The sequence below is a fragment of the Lepisma saccharinum genome, chromosome 21 (genome assembly GCF_977018435.1).
Source record: "Lepisma saccharinum chromosome 21, izLepSacc3.1, whole genome shotgun sequence".
Taxonomy (NCBI): domain Eukaryota; kingdom Metazoa; phylum Arthropoda; class Insecta; order Zygentoma; family Lepismatidae; genus Lepisma; species Lepisma saccharinum.
This window is the reverse complement of record NC_139249.1, coordinates 63,563,693-63,585,617: the sequence shown is the minus strand read 5'-3', so window position 1 is coordinate 63,585,617 and position 21,925 is coordinate 63,563,693. Positions and strand designations below refer to the sequence as shown.

The following is a 21,925-nucleotide window of genomic DNA, read 5'->3' as shown; positions in this document are numbered from 1 at the left end:
TTCTGAATTTCTAGTGTAGAAAAGGCGAGGGCTCAACAGATAGATTTACCCATACTTAAGACAATGGCAAGAGGGGCTTATACCCTAATTTTTCAGGTGTGGAGGTTCGGGTTTAAGTCCTCATAAAATATGAAGCCTCCCCTGATGGCAAAATGATAATATTGTTGCCTTGTAAACAAAAGGCTCGGGGTTCGAGTCCTGATAAAATATTTAAGATTGAAATACATGTGGCAAAATAATATGTCCACAAGTGAGATTTTGAGAATAATTACTGCTAGTTGATAGCCCCCAAATCTGAAACCCTGGTAAAACAATGTTTTACAACAATATATTGTACAAAAACTGAATTTCTCAATTTTCTTATTTTCTCATGTTTTATAACCACTTGCTCAATACAATAGAAGAATAGTGGGTAGGCATAATTAATTGCCTCCATGTCCTGCCGGCACGCAAGAGATAAAATCTACATGCTAGAAGGGAGCATTAATGATTTTTCTGTACGATTCACTGAAGGGGGCATTAATCTTTCTGTGCGACAGGGGGAAAAAGTGTAACATGCTGCAGACATGTAAAAGTGTAACAAAGATTATTGAGATAAAAATACATATTTTCACACAGTGGCAATGAACTGCACCCCCATCATGCTGAAAGCAATTCTATTCTGATAATATGAGCCTAGGCAAAGACTTAGAAAATATTATGGCAGTTCAAAATCCAATTTTGTCTGTATAAGGGTCTCAGAACCCAGTAAAATGTGGGCATATTCCATATTGAGAAGTGTTAATATTGTTGCATTGTAATCAGGGGCTTTGGGTTCGAGTCCTGATAAAAGATTGAAATATATACAACTGCCCACACATAAGATATTCACTGCTAGCTGATAATACAGTTGAGGTTTCAAAGCTGGTAGAGTGTCTGGGGCCTCTCTGACAGCAAAGTGTTGGTATTATTGCTTTGTAATCAAGGGGCTTCTGTGTTTGAATCGGACCTCTAGAATTGCTCCGTGACTCTCTCATTTCTTACATCATAAACATATGATTTTTCCCCTATGAGAATGACGCTACATATGGTGTCATCTGGTAAAGCCTCGTGGAATTCACAGATAATTTTAATGTTTGTCCTGTCATTCACCACAACTTGTTTCCTTTTTGAAGTGTTGATTACAAACATGGGTCTCTGTGTTTTGAATTCATCTGGTGAGTAATACATATCAGTACTGCCAGTAGTGACACGCTTGAAAGCCGAAAAAGCCTCATATAATTTAAGAAAATCATCCTTGGACATGTCTAAATTATAATTTTCTCTAGGGAATACCTCATTTCTGCCATTTTTAAGATATATATTCTTGATGTTGCAGCTATCAAATTTACTTGAATTTTTTTCCTGATTATTGTGTCTTCCAGTCTGAAACAATACCACCACAAAATCAGGCATGTCAAATTGAATGCTGGAGAATGAGTTTGTAGCATCAAACTCATAATATGTGCCAGATGCGGGCTTCTGTACGCATTGATATGTGTAAAATTGCAGAGGAATCTGTGGATTTTTTACTATATCAGCTTTGTATTTAAGAGCATAACTGGCCTCATATTCAACAACTGGGATTCTTAGCTCCATAGTCTGAATAATGCATTTGCCTTCATCAGGTAGGGTATTGGGCAGAGCTTCCCCTGTAGAGTTTATTGCACTGTACCTCATCAAAGCATTATTATCATTGGCAGCTCTTCTAAATGTAATTCTTAACCCGCCTTTCCACATAATTTCTTTGTAATCCGAGAAGAATCCTGGCAATAGGCGCATGGGGAACAGCACTGTGTGATTTTTAGATAATATCTTATCACCAGCCTCAAATCCACCGATTCTGTAGTAAGAAGCCTCGGTTTTGGATAATTTTAGTGTGGCCAAAGCTGTGGAGGTAATGCCGGGATAATCCACTCTGTTTATAACAACGCCATGCTTTCTGATCTCAATTTCAGAGAACAGATGCGGCACAAAATTGTCTACCAATCTTATATTTGAATTTGCCGGATAATCTGTTCCATCGAGCTTTACAACATCAAATTTGATGTATAGATCTGCTCTGTGGGGGTGTATAAATCCATCCCCTACATCAAGATCAACCTCAATCTCTGTGTTGGGTTGATTTAAATTTGCAAATGTCCTCCTGTTTGGGGGGAATGATTGTAGCTCATAACTCTCAATATTTTCCATTGTATGTATTTTTATTTAAATGTTAATCTCTATGATTGCAGTTGTTGTGGCTCCAGCAAAATCAACTAATTCTTCTTTTTCATTAGTGACCATCAATTCAATGTTATCTATTCTATTATGGCACACAGGAAAATATAATGTTGGGGATGGATTGTAGATGATGGGCTCCATGAATTCGGACTTAGGTTTGAATGTTGCAATGATGCCGGTTTGTTTGTGAGTGCCTATGCCATTTGATTTGGTGATCATACCCTCCGCCACATTACAGTGAATATTCAGAGTCTCTATGGCTAAGAATTTAGGTATATTCATAGCAGTGTGTTTGATGGCCGCTTCAAGTTTTGTGTTGTTCTCAAATCCTAACAGCTCTCCTATAGTACCCAGATCCACTGTTTCTGTAGCAGATACAATCTCTACTCTGTGAGTGACAGAATTTTGACTTAACACTACACCTCTGGGTAATTGAGCATTTAGAGTGGACAGATTATATTGCCCTGGAGTGATGACAATTTTTTGATCCCCTACTGCAATTTTGTTGTTGTGGTGTGTAATATTAGGGATCAAGTACATGCCGTAAAATGCTCTGAGAGCTATTGTTTTGGGATACACAATGTCATCATGCAATTTGAGTTTCAATATTGAATTTTGGCTGGTGAGATGGAATACCCCCATGATGTTTTAAATACCACAAGGCCTTTTGAAAATCTTCAATTGATGGTTTATTTATTTGAGACATATATCTGAGAACAGATAAACACAAATGTCCGCAATTAACATCTTTAAAGTTTTGAACACGGGCATTATTGTAATAAAGATTAGCTGATTTTAGATATTTTATTAAATTTTCAGGTGGAACACCTCCAAATGAATCAAACACAAATGCCTCATCGTTTAAATATTTATAACAGATCCAGTGAGTGCCCTGATTTTTGTACTCATCCAAATTAACAATGCCACACTCTTTGTTGAGTGGTTGTTCCGGTAAAGAATCAGACATGTACACACCTCTAAAATTTTTGATGCCCAGTGGCTTGATTAAAGCTTCAATATCTTGGTTTGTAAGCGGCTCTTGTTTTTTTTAAACTTATTCATGGCTCTCTTAACACCTTTGCCTTTTTTCTCCATGGCCAGGTTATGGCGCTTCTGCTCATCTAATTCTGCCCTATTTTTCTTGGCATCTATTACTGTTTTTGCTATGGCAGCTGATCCCCCAGCCAAGCTCCCAACAGCCCCGAGTGCTGCTAAGATGGCAGGGATGGTAAATATAAACCCCCCCACATGTGATTTTTTTCTTGATTGCTGTAATTTTTTTAATTGGGGGGTACTAAGTAACAATTTCATACCATGTCCCTTTGCAATACAAGAGCTTTTTTTCTTGCGCTGCTTTTTGGTCAAAAGACTGTCAATAGTTTTAAGAGATTTAAGACCTGCATAAGGTATTTGATACATAACACCCTTGGCCTTCATTGTAGGTTTATTATATATATATTCACAGCCCCCACCCCAGTTTTTGTTTGGTGCTCATAGCTATGGTGGTCCCCAATGCTGCTATTTTTTCACTCAAAGAAGCATCTTTGCTTACAAATCTACCAAATGCAGCCTCTTCTAATTTCTTGTCTGCAACATGTCTCTTGTCAAGATCAGAATGTGTGTTGTATGCTATGTCATGGTCTCTACAAGCAGCATCTAAAGGATTAACACCAGGATCCCCTCTGTTTAATATATGATCCAATTTTGTACCGGGACCACAATACTGATAGCCTGGAATATGTAGTTCAAATGGCAGCTTGTTTATAATGTCATTAACTAGGCCCCGACCCTCAGAAATATTCCAAAATTTGGGGGGTAGAGTATTAATAATTTTTATGAGATATCCAATCCCCTTAGGGTCATTCACTATAAAATTAGACAATTTTGTGCTTATCATGTCCATAATTCCAACCTTTTCATTGTAAAAATTGTGGTTGCCAGCATTTTCCTCCCCAGCTATCACCAACAACCTATCTACAAGTTTCCTGACATCATCAACCCACACAAATTCTTTGGGCAGGGTGTTGTATTGTTTGATTCCACTGCCAGTCTTGATCTGTGACCATATGGGCTTGATTAAATTATTGTATTTTGCTCCACTGCTCGACTTGACTCTTTTTTGTGTGGGATCATTGTTCTGGTATAGAGCATCTGATTTTATTAATATTTCTTTGTAATGTTCATAATCTTGATCTGTATAGCTGCCAGGCCTTTTCCTAGTCATCAGTTCCCACAATCCAGGTGTGCCGGGATATTTAACAAAACCACCTCTTTGTCCAAGATGAGATTCTGAATATACAATTATATCATCTCCCATAAATGTTACTCTGAAATTGCCAATTCTATGAATGATGCTGCCGTCAAGCTCTGTATCGGCATATAAGCCAAAAACCTCATCTTTGTTGTCTTTAGGTGTGGTTAAATATTTTTGAGCAAGAAGACCCAATTCAATAGGATCCTGAGTAGCTTCAATTCTTCGAGGAGCAACAGGACTAGGTGTATGAATACTGGAAAGTGGGGTGAATGGATAATCTAATATGTTCCTTGCAGCTACAGGTACAAGTTCCGTGATCAAATCTTGATTTTGCTCTGTAACAGTTTTGATATTCTTACCTAAATTATTAATAGCATCAATTACAGGCTGTTCTGTTTGTTTGTGTTTTTCATAAATTCCCCGGTTCTCTGATTTCCATCCCTTGAATCTTTTTACAAGATAATCTCTTAACTTAAGATCATCAATGATTGGTCGTTTCATGTTTATTTATATACGTCTCAACGTCTAGAAAATCGTTGATTTTACTTCTGTATTTGCCGCTACTGGGTGTTCTTGTCATATCAATTGTGACAAACCCATAACTGTCCTGATTCCAGCACCTGCTGCAAAATTTAGAAAAATCATTGTAGCTCAAGTCCCCACCTACATATTCATCATGTATGTGTTTGAGGTTGGTATGATCTTGATGAAACACACATATAAAATTGCTGTTGTCTCGGATCAGCTGCTTTGGAATTTTAGAAAAAGTCTGTGCCAGGTAGAAGCAATCAATGTTTTTGTGTCGGCCCTGTGTAAAGAAATTTCTAACCTTGTTTTGATTATCCAGTATAATGTCATCAAACACAACAACAGAATTATCGAGACATTCATGAAGTGGCTTAACATCTGGTTCAAAAGTGGCAATATCTAATCCATCATATAGCTTCATCAGCTGCTGATATTTTAATTGTTCCAAGCTCTTAGAGAAGACATACAAGTGCCTGTTTTTCCAGTCTAACCAGTTGGGTGCCAATAAAAAATTATCAACCATTAGTGTAGTTTTACCACAAGCAGATGGCCCAACAATAAGACACCTAATATTATCAGGCAGCAAGTTGCCATTTCTCTTATTCTGTTGTTCAGGTTCTGGCAGCCTTTTTATAACATCCCAGGTGTTCATATTATCACTTTGTCTGCATCGATCCAGCTGTTTTCCGGATGACCCAGCCATTTGACAAATAACTTGTTGCCTTTTCTGCGGATGATTTTTTCTATGAGATATGTGTCAGGCTGTTTAGTTTTGCTGAGCTCTTGTTCATAAAACCTGCCTTTGAGAATTTCTCCTCGGTGATCTTTTATTATATATGTATTAAGGGTCCCGGGTTTAACTTGAACCACTGTAAATAATTCGGTGCTCCAGTTTCTTGTAAAGCCTCTTTTGAATAAGTGCTTATATTTGCTGATTCTTACTTGATCACCCACCCTGTATTTGGCCCTTCTTGTTGTTGGCTGGTATCTAGGATAATAAACAGTCCTGATCAAATTTTGCTCATCAGATGAAGTTACTTCAGAGGGTTTCATGTTGATTGTGGAATGGACAGAGTTGTTATATTTATGTAGAAGTTCTGGAAGAATATTAATCCATTTATAATTACCTTGAAGTGTAAATTGTTTATACATAAGATTTTTTAGAGTTCTGTTGAATCTCTCTACAATTGAGGCCTTGAGATCACTGTAACTCGAGTAATGTTTTATTGCCTGGCTTTTAATAAATTGTTGAAACACTGAATTATAAAATTCTTTGCCATTATCTGTTTGCAAATAGCGTGGTGATCTTCCTGAATGATTGATGATTGTCCTGAGGGCTTCTGTAACACATTTTCCAGTCTTGGATTTGAGTGGCACAGCCCAGGCAAATTTTGAAAATGTATCTATTACAGTGAGTAGATACTTGTAGCCCTTGTTGATTTTGTCTAAGTTTTTCAACTGTCCACTTGACAACTCAATCAAGTCGCTTTGCCATAAATCATCTATGCCCTTTGTGACTACTGGGAGTCTCTTAAAATTATGCCTGGCTTGTCTGTGTAATTCATCAACTATAATTTCTCTAGACATAATATGTAAACAAGAATATTGCAACTATGGGGTATTCAGCAGCTGATACTGCAGGATTTTCTAAATATAATTTGTCTCCTATTTGTATATTAAATTCCAGAGAGCCATCATCTTCAGCATAGGCTGTTTCTAATGTATTGGGGTCTGTAAAATCCTCTAACTCTACACTGGTGACCTTTGCTTTGTTCTCAGCATTTGTTATTGATAAGGTAGGGTAGTGGTGTGCCTGTGGCTGATGCCAATATTTGATCTTGATTGGTCTCAATGTGCCCCCAACAAAGAATATGATTCACCATTTACACCAGGTGGCAAAATATATATGCTGTCCCCTGTACAATTTTATTACCAGTTTTTTGTTGGGGGCACATTGAGACCAATCAAGATCAAATATTGGCATCAGCCACAGGCACACCACTACCCTACCTTATCAATAACAAATGCTGAGAACAAAGCAAAGGTCACCAGTGTAGAGTTAGAGGATTTTACAGACCCCAATACATTAGAAACAGCCTATGCTGAAGATGATGGCTCTCTGGAATTTAATATACAAATAGGAGACAAATTATATTTAGAAAATCCTGCAGTATCAGCTGCTGAATACCCCATAGTTGCAATATTCTTGTTTACATATTATGTCTAGAGAAATTATAGTTGATGAATTACACAGACAAGCCAGGCATAATTTTAAGAGACTCCCAGTAGTCACAAAGGGCATAGATGATTTATGGCAAAGCGACTTGATTGAGTTGTCAAGTGGACAGTTGAAAAACTTAGACAAAATCAACAAGGGCTACAAGTATCTACTCACTGTAATAGATACATTTTCAAAATTTGCCTGGGCTGTGCCACTCAAATCCAAGACTGGAAAATGTGTTACAGAAGCCCTCAGGACAATCATCAATCATTCAGGAAGATCACCACGCTATTTGCAAACAGATAATGGCAAAGAATTTTATAATTCAGTGTTTCAACAATTTATTAAAAGCCAGGCAATAAAACATTACTCGAGTTACAGTGATCTCAAGGCCTCAATTGTAGAGAGATTCAACAGAACTCTAAAAAATCTTATGTATAAACAATTTACACTGCAGGGTAATTATAAATGGATTAATATTCTTCCAGAACTTCTACATAAATATAACAACTCGGTCCATTCCACAATCAACATGAAACCCTCTGAAGTAACTTCATCTGATGAGCAAAAATTGATCAGCACTGTTTATTATCCTAAATACCAGCCAACAACAAGAAAGGCCAAATACAGGGTGGGTGATCAAGTAAGAATCAGCAAATATAAGCACTTATTCAAAAGAGGCTTTACAAGAAACTGGAGCACCGAATTATTTACAGTGGTTCAAGTTAAACCTGGGACCCTTAACACATATATAATAAAAGATCACCGAGGAGAAATTCTCAAAGGCAGGTTTTATGAACAAGAGCTCAGCAAAACTAAACAGCCTGACACATATCTCATAGAAAAAATCATCCGCAGAAAAGGCAACAAGTTATTTGTCAAATGGCTGGGTCATCCGGAAAACAGCTGGATCGATGCAGACAAAGTGATAATATGAACACCTGGGATGTTATAAAAAGGCTGCCAGAACCTGAACAACAGAATAAGAGAAATGGCAACTTGCTGCCTGATAATATTAGGAGTCTTATTGTTGGGCCATCTGCTTGTGGCAAAACTACACTAATGGTTGATAATTTTTTATTGGCACCCAACTGGTTAGACTGGAAAAACAGGCACTTGTATGTCTTCTCTAAGAGCTTGGAACAATTAAAATATCAGCAGCTGATGAAGCTATATGATGGATTAGATATTGCTACTTTTGAACCAGATGTTAAGCCACTTCATGAATGTCTCGATAATTCTGTTGTTGTGTTTGATGACATTATACTGGATAATCAAAACAAGGTTAGAAATTTCTTTACACAGGGCCGGCACAAAAACATTGATTGCTTCTACCTGGCACAGACTTTTTCTAAAATTCCAAAGCAGCTGATCCGAGACAACAGCAATTTTATATGTGTGTTTCATCAAGATCATACCAACCTCAAACACATACATGATGAATATGTAGGTGGGGACTTGAGCTACAATGATTTTTCCAAGTTTTGCAGTAGGTGCTGGAACCAGGACAGTTATGGGTTTGTCACAATTGATATGACAAGAACACCCAGTAGCGGCAAATACAGAAGTAAAATCAACGATTTTCTAGACGTTGAGACGTATATAAATAACCATGAAAAGGCCAATCATTGATGATCTTAAGTTAAGAGATTATCTTGTAAAAAGATTCAAGGGATGGAAATCAGAGAACCGAGGAATTTATGAAAAACACAAACAAACAGAACAGCCTGTAATTGATGCTATTAATAATTTAGGTAAGAATATCAAAACTGTTACAGAGCAAAATCAAGATTTGATCACAGAGCTTGTACCTGTAGCTGCAAGGAACATATTAGATTATCCATTCACCCCACTTTCCAGTATTCATACACCTAGTCCTATTGCTCCTCGAAGAATTGAAGCTACACAGGATCCTATTGAATTGGGTCTTCTTGCTCAAAAATATTTAACCACACCTAAAGACAACAAAGATGAGGTTTTTGGCTTATATGCCGATACAGAGCTTGACGGCAGCATCATTCATAGAATTGGCAATTTCAGAGTAACATTTATGGGAGATGATATAATTGTATATTCAGAATCTCATCTTGGACAAAGAGGTGGTTTTGTTAAATATCCCGGCACACCTGGATTGTGGGAACTGATGACTAGGAAAAGGCCTGGCAGCTATACAGATCAAGATTATGAACATTACAAAGAAATATTAATAAAATCAGATGCTCTATACCAGAACAATGATCCCACACAAAAAAGAGTCAAGTCGAGCAGTGGAGCAAAATACAATAATTTAATCAAGCCCATATGGTCACAGATCAAGACTGGCAGTGGAATCAAACAATACAACACCCTGCCCAAAGAATTTGTGTGGGTTGATGATGTCAGGAAACTTGTAGATAGGTTGTTGGTGATAGCTGGGGAGGAAAATGCTGGCAACCACAATTTTTACAATGAAAAGGTTGGAATTATGGACATGATAAGCACAAAATTGTCTAATTTTATAGTGAATGACCCTAAGGGGATTGGATATCTCATAAAAATTATTAATACTCTACCCCCCAAATTTTGGAATATTTCTGAGGGTCGGGGCCTAGTTAATGACATTATAAACAAGCTGCCATTTGAACTACATATTCCAGGCTATCAGTATTGTGGTCCCGGTACAAAATTGGATCATATATTAAACAGAGGGGATCCTGGTGTTAATCCTTTAGATGCTGCTTGTAGAGACCATGACATAGCATACAACACACATTCTGATCTTGACAAGAGACATGTTGCAGACAAGAAATTAGAAGAGGCTGCATTTGGTAGATTTGTAAGCAAAGATGCTTCTTTGAGTGAAAAAATAGCAGCATTGGGGACCACCATAGCTATGAGCACCAAACAAAAACTGGGGTGGGGGCTGTGAATATATATATAATAAACCTACAATGAAGGCCAAGGGTGTTATGTATCAAATACCTTATGCAGGTCTTAAATCTCTTAAAACTATTGACAGTCTTTTGACCAAAAAGCAGCGCAAGAAAAAAAGCTCTTGTATTGCAAAGGGACATGGTATGAAATTGTTACTTAGTACCCCCCAATTAAAAAAATTACAGCAATCAAGAAAAAAATCACATGTGGGGGGGTTTATATTTACCATCCCTGCCATCTTAGCAGCACTCGGGGCTGTTGGGAGCTTGGCTGGGGGATCAGCTGCCATAGCAAAAACAGTAATAGATGCCAAGAAAAATAGGGCAGAATTAGATGAGCAGAAGCGCCATAACCTGGCCATGGAGAAAAAAGGCAAAGGTGTTAAGAGAGCCATGAATAAGTTTAAAAAAAACAAGAGCCGCTTACAAACCAAGATATTGAAGCTTTAATCAAGCCACTGGGCATCAAAAATTTTAGAGGTGTGTACATGTCTGATACTTTACCGGAACAACCACTCAACAAAGAGTGTGGCATTGTTAATTTGGATGAGTACAAAAATCAGGGCACTCACTGGATCTGTTATAAATATTTAAACGATGAGGCATTTGTGTTTGATTCATTTGGAAGTGTTCCACCTGAAAATTTAATAAAATATCTAAAATCAGCTAATCTTTATTACAATAATGCCCGTGTTCAAAATTTCAAAGATGTTAATTGCGGACATTTGTGTTTATCTGTTCTTAGATATATGTCTCAAATAAATAAACCATCAATTGAAAATTTTCAAAAGGCCTTGTGGTATCTGAAACATCATGGGGGTATTCCATCTCACCAGCCAAAATTCAATATTGAAACTCAAATTGCATGATGACATTGTGTATCCCAAAACAATAGCTCTCAGAGCATTTTACGGCATGTACCTGATCCCTAATATTACACACCACAACAACACAATTGCAGTAGGGGATCAAAAAATTGTCATCACTCCAGGGCAATATAATCTGTCCACTCTAAATGCTCAATTACCCAGAGGTGTAGTGTTAAGTCAAAATTCTGTCACTCACAGAGTAGAGATTGTATCTGCTACAGAAACAGTGGATCTGGGTACTATAGGAGAGCTGTTAGGATTTGAGAACAACACAGAACTTGAACCGGCCATCAAACACACTGCTATGAATATACCCAAATTCTTAGCCTAAGAGACTCTGAATATTCATTGTAATGTGGCCGAGGGTATGATCACCAAATCAAATGGCATAGGCACTCACAAACAAACTGGCATCATTGCAACATTCAAACCTAATTCTGAATTCATGGAGCCCATCATCTACAATCCATCCCCAACATTATATTTTCCTGTGTGCCATAATAGAATAGATAACATTGAATTGATGGTCACTAATGAAAAAGAAGAATTAGTTGATTTTGCTGGAGCCACAACAACTGCTATCATAGAGATTAACATTTAAATAAAAATACATACAATGGAAAATATTGAGAGTTATGAGCTACAATCATTCCCCCCAAACAGGAGGACATTTGCAAATTTAAATCAACCCAACACAGAGATTGAGGTTGATCTTGATGTAGGGGATGGATTTATACACCCCCACAGAGCAGATCTATACATCAAATTTGATGTTGTAAAGCTCGATGGAACAGATTATCCGGCAAATTCAAATATAAGATTGGTGGACAATTTTGTGCCGCATCTGTTCTCTGAAATTGAGATCAGAAAACATGGCGTTGTTATAAACAGAGTGGATTATCCCGGCATTACCTCCACAGCTTTGGCCACACTAAAATTATCCAAAACCGAGGCTTCTTACTACAAAATAGGTGGATTTGAGGCTGGTGATAAAATTATATCTAAGAGCCACACAGTGCTGTTCCCTATGCGCCTGTTGCCAGGATTCTTCTCAGATTACAAAGATATTATGTGGAAGGGTGGTTTAAGAATCACATTTAGAAGAGCTGCCAATGATAATAATGCTTTGATGAGGTACAGCACATTAAACCCTACAGGAGAAGCTCTGCCCAATACCCTACCTGATGAAGGCAAATGCATTATTCAGACTATGGAGCTAAGAATCCCAGTTGTTGAATATGAGGCCAGTTACGCTCTTAAACACAAAGCAGATATAGTAAAAAATCCACAGATTCCTCTGCAATTTTACACATATCAATGCGTACAGAAGCCCGCATCTGGCACATATTATGAGTTTGATGCTACAAACTCATTCTCCAGCATTCAATTTGACATGCCTGATTTTGTGGTGGTATTGTTTCAGACTGGAAGACACAATAATCAGGAAAAAAATTCAAGTAAATTTGATAGCTGCAACATCAAGAATATATATCTTAAAAATGGCAGAAATGAGGTATTCCCTAGAGAAAATTATAATTTAGACATGTCCAAGGATGATTTTCTTAAATTATATGAGGCTTTTTCGGCTTTCAAGCGTGTCACTACTGGCAGTACTGATATGTATTACTCACCAGATGAATTCAAAACACAGAGACCCATGTTTGTAATCAACACTTCAAAAAGGAAACAAGTTGTGGTGAATGACAGGACAAACATTAAAATTATCTGTGAATTCCACGAGGCTTTACCAGATGACACCATATGTAGCGTCATTCTCATAGGGGAAAAATCATATGTTTATGATGTAAGAAATGAGAGAGTCACGGAGCAATTCTAGAGGTCCGATTCAAACACAGAAGCCCCTTGATTACAAAGCAATAATACCAACACTTTGCTGTCAGAGAGGCCCCAGACACTCTACCAGCTTTGAAACCTCAACTGTATTATCAGCTAGCAGTGAATATCTTATGTGTGGGCAGTTGTATATATTTCAATCTTTTATCAGGACTCGAACCCAAAGCCCCTGATTACAATGCAACAATATTAACACTTCTCAATATGGAATATGCCCACATTTTACTGGGTTCTGAGACCCTTATACAGACAAAATTGGATTTTGAACTGCCATAATATTTTCTAAGTCTTTGCCTAGGCTCATATTATCAGAATAGAATTGCTTTCAGCATGAAGGGGGTGCAGTTCATTGCCACTGTGTGAAAATATGTATTTTTATCTCAATAATCTTTGTTACACTTTTACATGTCTGCAACATGTTACACTTTTTCCCCCTGTCGCACAGAAAGATTAATGCCCCCTTCAGTGAATCGTACAGAAAAATCATTAATGCTCCCTTCTAGCATGTAGATTTTATCTCTTGCGTGCCGGCAGGACATGGAGGCAATTAATTATGCCTACCCACTATTCTTCTATTGTATTGAGCAAGTGGTTATAAAACATGAGAAAATAAGAAAATTGAGAAATTCAGTTTTTGTACAATATATTGTTGTAAAACATTGTTTTACCAGGGTTTCAGATTTGGGGGCTATCAACTAGCAGTAATTATTCTCAAAATCTCACTTGTGGACATATTATTTTGCCACATGTATTTCAATCTTAAATATTTTATCAGGACTCGAACCCCGAGCCTTTTGTTTACAAGGCAACAATATTATCATTTTGCCATCAGGGGAGGCTTCATATTTTATGAGGACTTAAACCCGAACCTCCACACCTGAAAAATTAGGGTATAAGCCCCTCTTGCCATTGTCTTAAGTATGGGTAAATCTATCTGTTGAGCCCTCGCCTTTTCTACACTAGAAATTCAGAATTTCTTAAAAATCAGAGCATATCACACCTGAAGAATTGGGGTACAGGCCCCATCTTGGCATTGTTTTAAGTGTAAGCAAATCTGATTGTTCAATCAAATAGCCTCGCCTTTTCTACACTTGTAAGTTGGGTTTATCCTATATACTTTTATACTACTGACGTCGGTAACCCTAAATGACTTGCGTCGCTGCACCGGTTAAAAGGAGCCCACGTGTGTTTCTCGCTCAGAAAATGAAAAGCCCCGCCCCCAAAGGGGCGTTAGTGGTGCCCGACCTGTGTCAACTGGCAACAACCTCTTTCCAGCTTCTAACCTCGCCTAGTGCCTCAACTTTGCCTCGTATCGTAAGGCTGATTGAGGCGGCCGGGTTTGGTTGCAGCCAGAGGGTACCCCTCCTCTGAGAGTCAAATCCAGGTTTAACTGGATGTGGCCCCTTTGAGGAGACCTCCATTCATGCAGGCATGCACTAGTAGCTAACTACCTACAGATGTCGGATATCATGCTTCCTGGTTTGTAGTCTTGTTAAAGAAGACTTTTACCAAGTGTCAAAATTAGAATAGAAGTTTAAAAAAACTAGAAGAGAAAGAGAAGGGAAGCTCCGAGGATAAAAGCCGGCGAGCCGGCAAAAACCTCGGCTGCGTCTGAATTGCATTAGCTTCATCTAGATTCTGATGTATGAAAAACTGTTGAAGGCAAGGGAAAAAACACACATCCTAACGGTTCCTAGCCTTATGAGGCCGCAAGCGGCAGAGGGGATAATGAGAGGAAGGTTTTTGGGTCTTTTGGCCTTGCGGCCCATCAATTCTATTGTTAGTAGGACCTACTCATGCGTACCTATTTCCTTCTTGTGGATCTGAAAAAGAGGCAAAACGGCCCTACTTCACTTCCGTTGGGGATAATCTCCTGACCGGTGAGCTGTACAAGTGTATTAAATGTTTGATATATTTAGTGGAACAAAATATTTTTTTAAATTAATGAATCAAGGGAATAACAAGTATTGTCTGAGGCGAAAACTAGCAAATTGGTACCCAGATCAGCGCGAACTAGGACATTCGTACTGGAAATACAGGTCCATGTGATTCGGCCATAACTGAACGCACACAATGGATGTATCTGACATTGGAATTAGCACACCCAACAGCAAAAGATTGATTGATTGATTTTGTGTTTTAAGTCCACTTTATGCACAGTAAGGTTAATCGAGACTGGACCTACAGTTTAAAGTGGGATCCGTTCATCACCGTTCTTATTCAGTCTGTTTTCTACAATATGATGATCACGTAAAAATGTAAAAAAGTGGAGGACAATATATGCTTCACATCAACAGAATTCCATTCCTTAAAACAACACATGATGCGGAATTTTAAAAAATTGAAAATAGGACGGACGATTTGCCAAACACTTATTTTACTCTAGGCTTTCCAACAACACTTTTCTTCTTCTTCTGTCTAACCTAACCTCACATTGTTTGTGCTGACTCGCCGCATCCATCCTTGGGAAGTCAGAGCTGACAGACGTCCATGTCCACTCCGGCAACCCAGGGATAGCAGCAGAATGCCGAAAACGATCTATGACAAAAGCCAGTTCCTGAAGCAGCAGCAGCAGCGGACTACTGCGTGCCAAAGCAGAAATAACACAAAACTTCCAGATAAGGTAGTTCCCAGCCAGGAACGACCTACCTACAACGATCCTAAAAGACAAGCCAACTTCGAAGAACTTCGCGACTTCGTACAGAAGTTCCTCGCCCCAGCCAAAGAAGAACGAAATTAATGTTGCACGAGCAGCAGCAGACCAAGCGTAATGGCACTACCATCCCGCCAATGCAGAAACATGAAGGAGCGCAGAGGAATGTCCCTCCAGGCCATCAAGAAGTCCAATTGTCCAAAAAAGAAGAGGAATGCAAGCTAGTGATAGAGAACATCACACGGCCAGTTCAGCAGATAAAAGCCGTCCCAGAGGATACTGCCTATCGGAAAAGAGACCATCCTGATCAGTCATCAGAAGTAGAAATGGAAGAAGATGGCCAATTCATCTTGGCTAAGAAAACAGCACCCCAAAAGTACACAGATGGATTACCAACACCGTCCATCGAAACAAAAAACAGATATCAGAGCCTCAGTGAAGAGGAAGAAGAGATAGAAGCCACACCCGCACCAACCAAGCAGCCCAAACCACCGGCAGTTTTCGTCTACGGCGTGAAACACCAATACAACGTCACCTCTACAATAGCCAGAGCAGGAAAGGAGACGCCCATAGTCAAAAAAATTAAAGACGGACTAAAAATACAGTTCCAAACCAACCATGGGTTTCAACAACTCGTCAACTACGTATTACCAACAACAACAGTACGACTACGCAGTTGAAACTTCGCGTCGAGAAAGACCACTAAGAGTCTTTATAAGGAAGCTATCCATAGACACACCTACAGAAGAAATCCAAGAAGAATTGGCAGAAAACTTCAACCTAAACATCACCGACGTCAAGCAGATGTCTAGAAGGTCCAGAAATTCCAACGAGAGAGTACCAATGCCACTCTATCTGGTGGCCGAGACATATATGATGTAAAATACCTACTTCATTATCGCGTCCAAGTTGAACCCTACAGGTCACCAGGGGTTATTACAATGCCACAGATTCCAGCGCCTAGCCAACTCGCATCTTCAATGCCAAGCACGACCCAGATGTGTTATATGTGCAGGAGACCACTTGACAACAGACTGCGGTAAGAGAGACCAGTTACAGAAGCTGCAAAGCCTTTGAAGCCAGCAAAACCCCAACCAACCAAGAAAATAAGCAACCACTACCACCGGCAACTTCAACAGCAGACAAGCTCAAGCGGCAGATCCAGAACGACCAGCAGTACGTCGTACTCCAAAGCCACGCCAAGATGATGAAAGAGAAGATGACGGACAAACGTTCTTCGCCTTTATGAAGAAACTCCGCACCAACCACATTATAGATCATGTGAAATCTGCAAGCCGCAGACTGACACAAGCCACCGACCACAATACCAAAACAATAATTGTTTTAGATACAGTTATCCACATCATCGCTGATGGCGACTTCTAGAAGACCAAGATAGTACCTTCAAAATCATATAGATTGTCGGTCCTTCTTAGGACCACAATCTGGTAAGCTCTACCACAATCAACACAAAGCAGATCGAACTTCTAGCGACAGTTGCAGGAGTTATAGAAGATACATTAAGCAATTGAAGTCCAATAGTTAACTCCGCACAACACCAATAGAAGCCAGGCTATATTGCGACACTTCACGAACCACCAGCCAAATAAACATGATGATGACAAGTGAAGCCACACAGGAGGTCTCCGTGTACGGCAAGAACCCTTTGGCTGTAGGCGCTGTAGCCGCAATTATGGTTATTCCTTGCACTGCATATAACTGCATAACCCTGGGATAGCCACGGTCGGATGTTTCCTTTCATAGATAGGTATTTATTAATTGTGTACCTACATTTCTACTATGAAATACGTAACTATTTTATGTATATGTTACTAGAAATGTGAGAATGCGTGAAAGGGCACCAGTTCGTGTTTCGCTCACAATATTTTTGTACTTTTATATTATTTGTGGGACAAATATAGGCACTGACTTAGGAGGGTGAGGCACTTTCTACCCCTCAATTCCTCAAGAAGTATATACATTATGCGTAAAAAAATATTGCCAATGTTGCCCTCTTTCACAAATATTTATATGAAGTTGAGTCTTCTGGGGACAAACCACGTATCAGTGTTTGGAAGTAACTAGTTACAAGTAACAGTTACTTTTTTGAAGAAATGTAACTGTAAGTAGTAACTTTTAAAATCAAGTAACTGTAACAGTAACAGAGTTACTTTTTACCAATAGAAGTAACGTTTCAACAGTTACTTTTACAGTTACTTCATGACACTTAAGTTGCTATATAAGTGTCATAAAGTATTTGTAATTTAGGACATTAAGTGAACCGGAACCATCGATAAACTATGAAGAGGAAAATAGAAAGTTGTTGAACTAAATTTGTCCCCTGTCGGTGGCCAGTCAGTAGGCTCTGGGTGACATCTTTATCTCATGTTTCATCTTTCATTTGGTAGTCTTCAGTTCTAAAGCGATATGCATACCTCGGATTGGGGGGGGGGGGGAGATTTCCTAGAAGCAGGAAAGTGAGATTTGGAGGAGAATTCTTTCCTATTGTTGACAATTTGCCATTGTCAGTTGTGTGCTGTGAAGTGTCTCTTTTTTCTGTAGTTTATTCATCTGTGGCCTTATAATTTCCCCCCTTGTGTAAGCAGCATTCGTTAGTTTGTTTCTTTGCTAGAATACTGGATTAAACTGAAAAGGGACATATTGCAATATTTCAGCGTTTTTACAAAAAAAAAAAGAAAAAAAATCGACGGTACTGGTACTATGAACGAACTGATGAAGTCGAGAGCTATCAAGTGCGCATAAATAAATAATGTAATTGCTTCTACGTCATTTAATTAATCTCAATTCCTGGTAATTTAAAAATGGAAGTAAAAATATTTCCGGTTAGAATTCGCTAATTTACGATTATTCAGCATTTCTGTAATTTTTTTAAAAAATAATATATTTTTGTAAGTGCTATTCGTATAAGATGTAAATGAGCAGTAAATTTGATTAAATGACAGACGTGACAGATTTTTACTTTGGATTCAATAATAATAAACGGCATTGTGATTGATACAACAGTGAATCCACAAATCAGGACGACCCCTAGCCATCATTCTCATTTGTTTATGTAATCGTTTTGTATGAAGCTTCGTTTGAAGATAAGTGACTCGTAAAACGGAAATGTGGTTCGACCTCCGAAAATTGTTGAGATACCTGCACCCCCCCCCCCGCATCCCTCTAGCGGACACTAAAACACACACACAAATACATAAGCGAGTGAGAGAAATTGGTATGTTAGATGGTATAAAATCATGTTATTTGTATACAGTTTCTAAAATTCCTCCCCAATGGAATTTCCTTAAATACAACAACGACAATAAATATAAATATGTTTAGACTTATATTATTTACCAGTAACATAAGTAATACATGTGTAAGTCTTCACAAATTATTTTATTACAATTGAAGAGCTCGGGTGTAAAACGTGGTAAGTGACATTTTATTAATTTTTGAGTTACAAAGTAAAATGTGCCATCCTTCAATTTTCGAGTCATATTGCCATGCTATACAATTTGCATTGGACTCAGTGAAGCCTTGTAAAATTGGTAAACACAACACGAAAACAATGTATCTGCAGTATAGCTTCTAATAACTTTTTTCCTTAATAAACTCAGAAATGACCAAAATGTCACTTATCATGATTGATTGATAGATTTGATGTTTTAAGTCCACTTTTTGCACAGTAAGGCTAATCGGGACATGGACCTACAGTTTAAAGTGGGATCCGAACCACTATGTGCCTCCACCGGGAATCGAATGTCACTTATCATGTTTTACACCCGATCCCTTCAATTCATGATCGATTTTTGTAATTTGATTGAAAGAAAATTTCCAGTAGAAAGTAGTAAATGTAACTGTAACTGAGTTACTTTTAAAAATGAGTAACTGTAACCGTAACTCTGTTACTTTTTAAAGCAACTAATTGTAACTGTAACTAGTTACCTTTTAAAAAGTAACTTTGCAAACACTGCCACGTATATGTTATGCAGGTATTAATATTTCCCAACACACTACACTTGAGATCGAGGGTTTTCTCAACACAGTTTGAAAACTTCTTATAAAAAAAGGCAAGGAACACAAATATTTCTTTTTAATTCATGGCATGGCATTTTTTCATGGCTAGATATTTCATTTGTAAATACTACGCGGTTTCACAGCCCCTTGATTAGTCGGTTAACTTGTCAAATAAAATGCAACTTAGGTAATTATTTATTTTTTAAGATGAATAAATGTGGCAACATTTTTCATAGCTGCTGGGCAGTTTGAAAAACTCCTGGAATTGTCCGTTAAAACTTCTTTAAAAAAGGCAAGGGAAGTTATTTTCTTTGGAAAATGTCCAATTAACATGTTTTTTTTTTTTGCAGTTTCCAAGAATTTTAGATGTACAAATATACATATATACATCATTGGCCTAACCTAACCACCACAGATTATTTACTACCCCAAAAAGCTACCAGCCAATGGGAATGCTTGAAACAGTTGTAGCAGCAATCACTTCCAATCTAAGAAACTCTCTAGATAAGTCTCCGCGGCGTATCTCGCAGGAGTGAAGAAGTAGAATCCTAATCCTATCCTAATTAGTAGGGGTGTGTGTGATCCCGAAAAGTCAGGACCAGGATCGGGAAAAAAAAATTCCCGTCCCGATCCCGACTTCGGGAAATGACTTCCCGACTTTTCGGAATCCCGAGCAGTCGGGAAAAACCGAATGGTCATTTTAAAAAGTCGTTAATTCTCAACATTTTTTGCATTACAAGTGTCTGGAACTTATCGAAAATTGTTGGTTTTTATTCCACAAATGCAAAAACAATCACTTAAGATGAAAATGACGTGTATAATTGGAGATTTACAGAGCTTTGGGAAATTTCGCACAATTCCCGTCCCGACCCAAAAAATTCTGTCCCGCACACCCCTACTAAATAGCTCAAAACTGAAACAAAATACTACAAGGATTAAGGTGATCGGAATAATAAACTGGCCAGAAGTTCGCCAGAACAAGGCGAAAGGCCAAACACGCATGCAAACAGAATAAGAAGAAGAAAAAGAAAGAGGATGTAATCTGTGCATTAGGCTTTAGGAAAGAGCACAGAATACTACCTGCAAAGAGCAAGAGCAAAATAAAAGTCGAAAATGGGTCTGGAAAGTACTATGATATGGTAAGTTCTAATGAGTTTCTTTACGGTGAAGGAGAATATAGTGGTTTTACTAATTAAATGTGCACTGTATATTGTATGTTAAAGATACAACTCAATACTCTAAATGAAAGTTTCATAATTTGTCGCGTACTACTTGCTTTGTCATCATTGGCCCCTGTCATTTATGGCGTCGATCGCAGCAGTTTTTGGAAAATAAAATCGGTAAAAGTGTGATAGATGACAAAAAAAATATTCATACAATCCCTTGAAACACTGGATTTTTCACCTGCATCTAGGGAGGACGGTTTTTAGATAGCCTATATTAGACCTAATTATTTACATTTGTAGTTACCTGTTATGTATAGCGGAACATTTTTGAACGTGGAATTTTGCTTTTTTCGCTGAAAAAAGCGTAATTTTTCACATTACCAGTATTTATTGTTCGTTGCTAATTCGCTTTCGTTACACACAATATGGCGGGCAAATCATGACTCACGTTGTCTATCGTCAGCTGATATGCAGTTTTTCCAAGCTTATTAACCGAAAAATGCCGCACAAACTATTCACGGAAGGTTAGCGAAAATTGATCCACAAACCATTCACGGAAGGTTAGGGTAAGAACACAGTGAAGCACATCGCTAATTGCCTGAAACTCGCAGGGACAAGTTTCCGGTAATTCAAAACCATGGAGTTAAATGGGGAAAAACATAGTGGAGTCTCGCTCATCGCAAGATGTTCCCAGGATCAAACACGGTTTGATTTTGGGTCCCTTTTTTCAAGTGGAAGGTTCTGTGATTGGTCTACTCAATGTCACTTCTCCCCTTCGTGGAAGACACCCTCCACTTTTCCCAGTTTCTTTTGACAGAGTTCCTCTCAACGGAAAGAATGGGGACCAGATTGAGTGGGAGAGGCTTGTTCGAGGTGCTTGTCCAACATCTGGTTCATTCATTATATCCTGACATTTTTATGGCTTGACCGGGCTCCTTTCGATTAGCAAGGGTTCTTGTGCCGCACTGTGTTTTTGGCTCGGGTACCCTTTTCTACACCCTCGATTTTTCGCACATTTCAAATGTTCTCGTTACGAAAATTAGTTCTTCATAATAAACGATGTTTTTAAATAGCGCGGAATGTAATTTTTTTTAGATCTACGTGCTAGGAAACTTACGTTTTTCAATATTTAGATTCCTTACGTAACGTCGAAACGGTTTTGCAGGGATTTGATCATGGCGCATGTTGGATTCATGTCACAGGCGCA

General features: G+C 38.3%; 1 protein-coding gene across 1 annotated transcript in view; it reads left to right on the top strand.

Annotated features, from left to right (window-relative positions):
• The first annotated feature begins 20,613 nt into the window (after window positions 1-20,613).
• Window positions 20,614-21,925, top strand: part of Rpn10 (regulatory particle non-ATPase 10) — a 75,879-nt gene continuing 74,567 nt past the window's right edge. Inside the window, exon 1 of the mRNA XM_083142646.1 lies at window positions 20,614-20,691. Coding sequence (XP_082998772.1) covers window positions 20,666-20,691 — 26 coding nt within the window. The 5' untranslated portion in view covers window positions 20,614-20,665. The remainder of the gene's footprint in view (window positions 20,692-21,925) is intronic.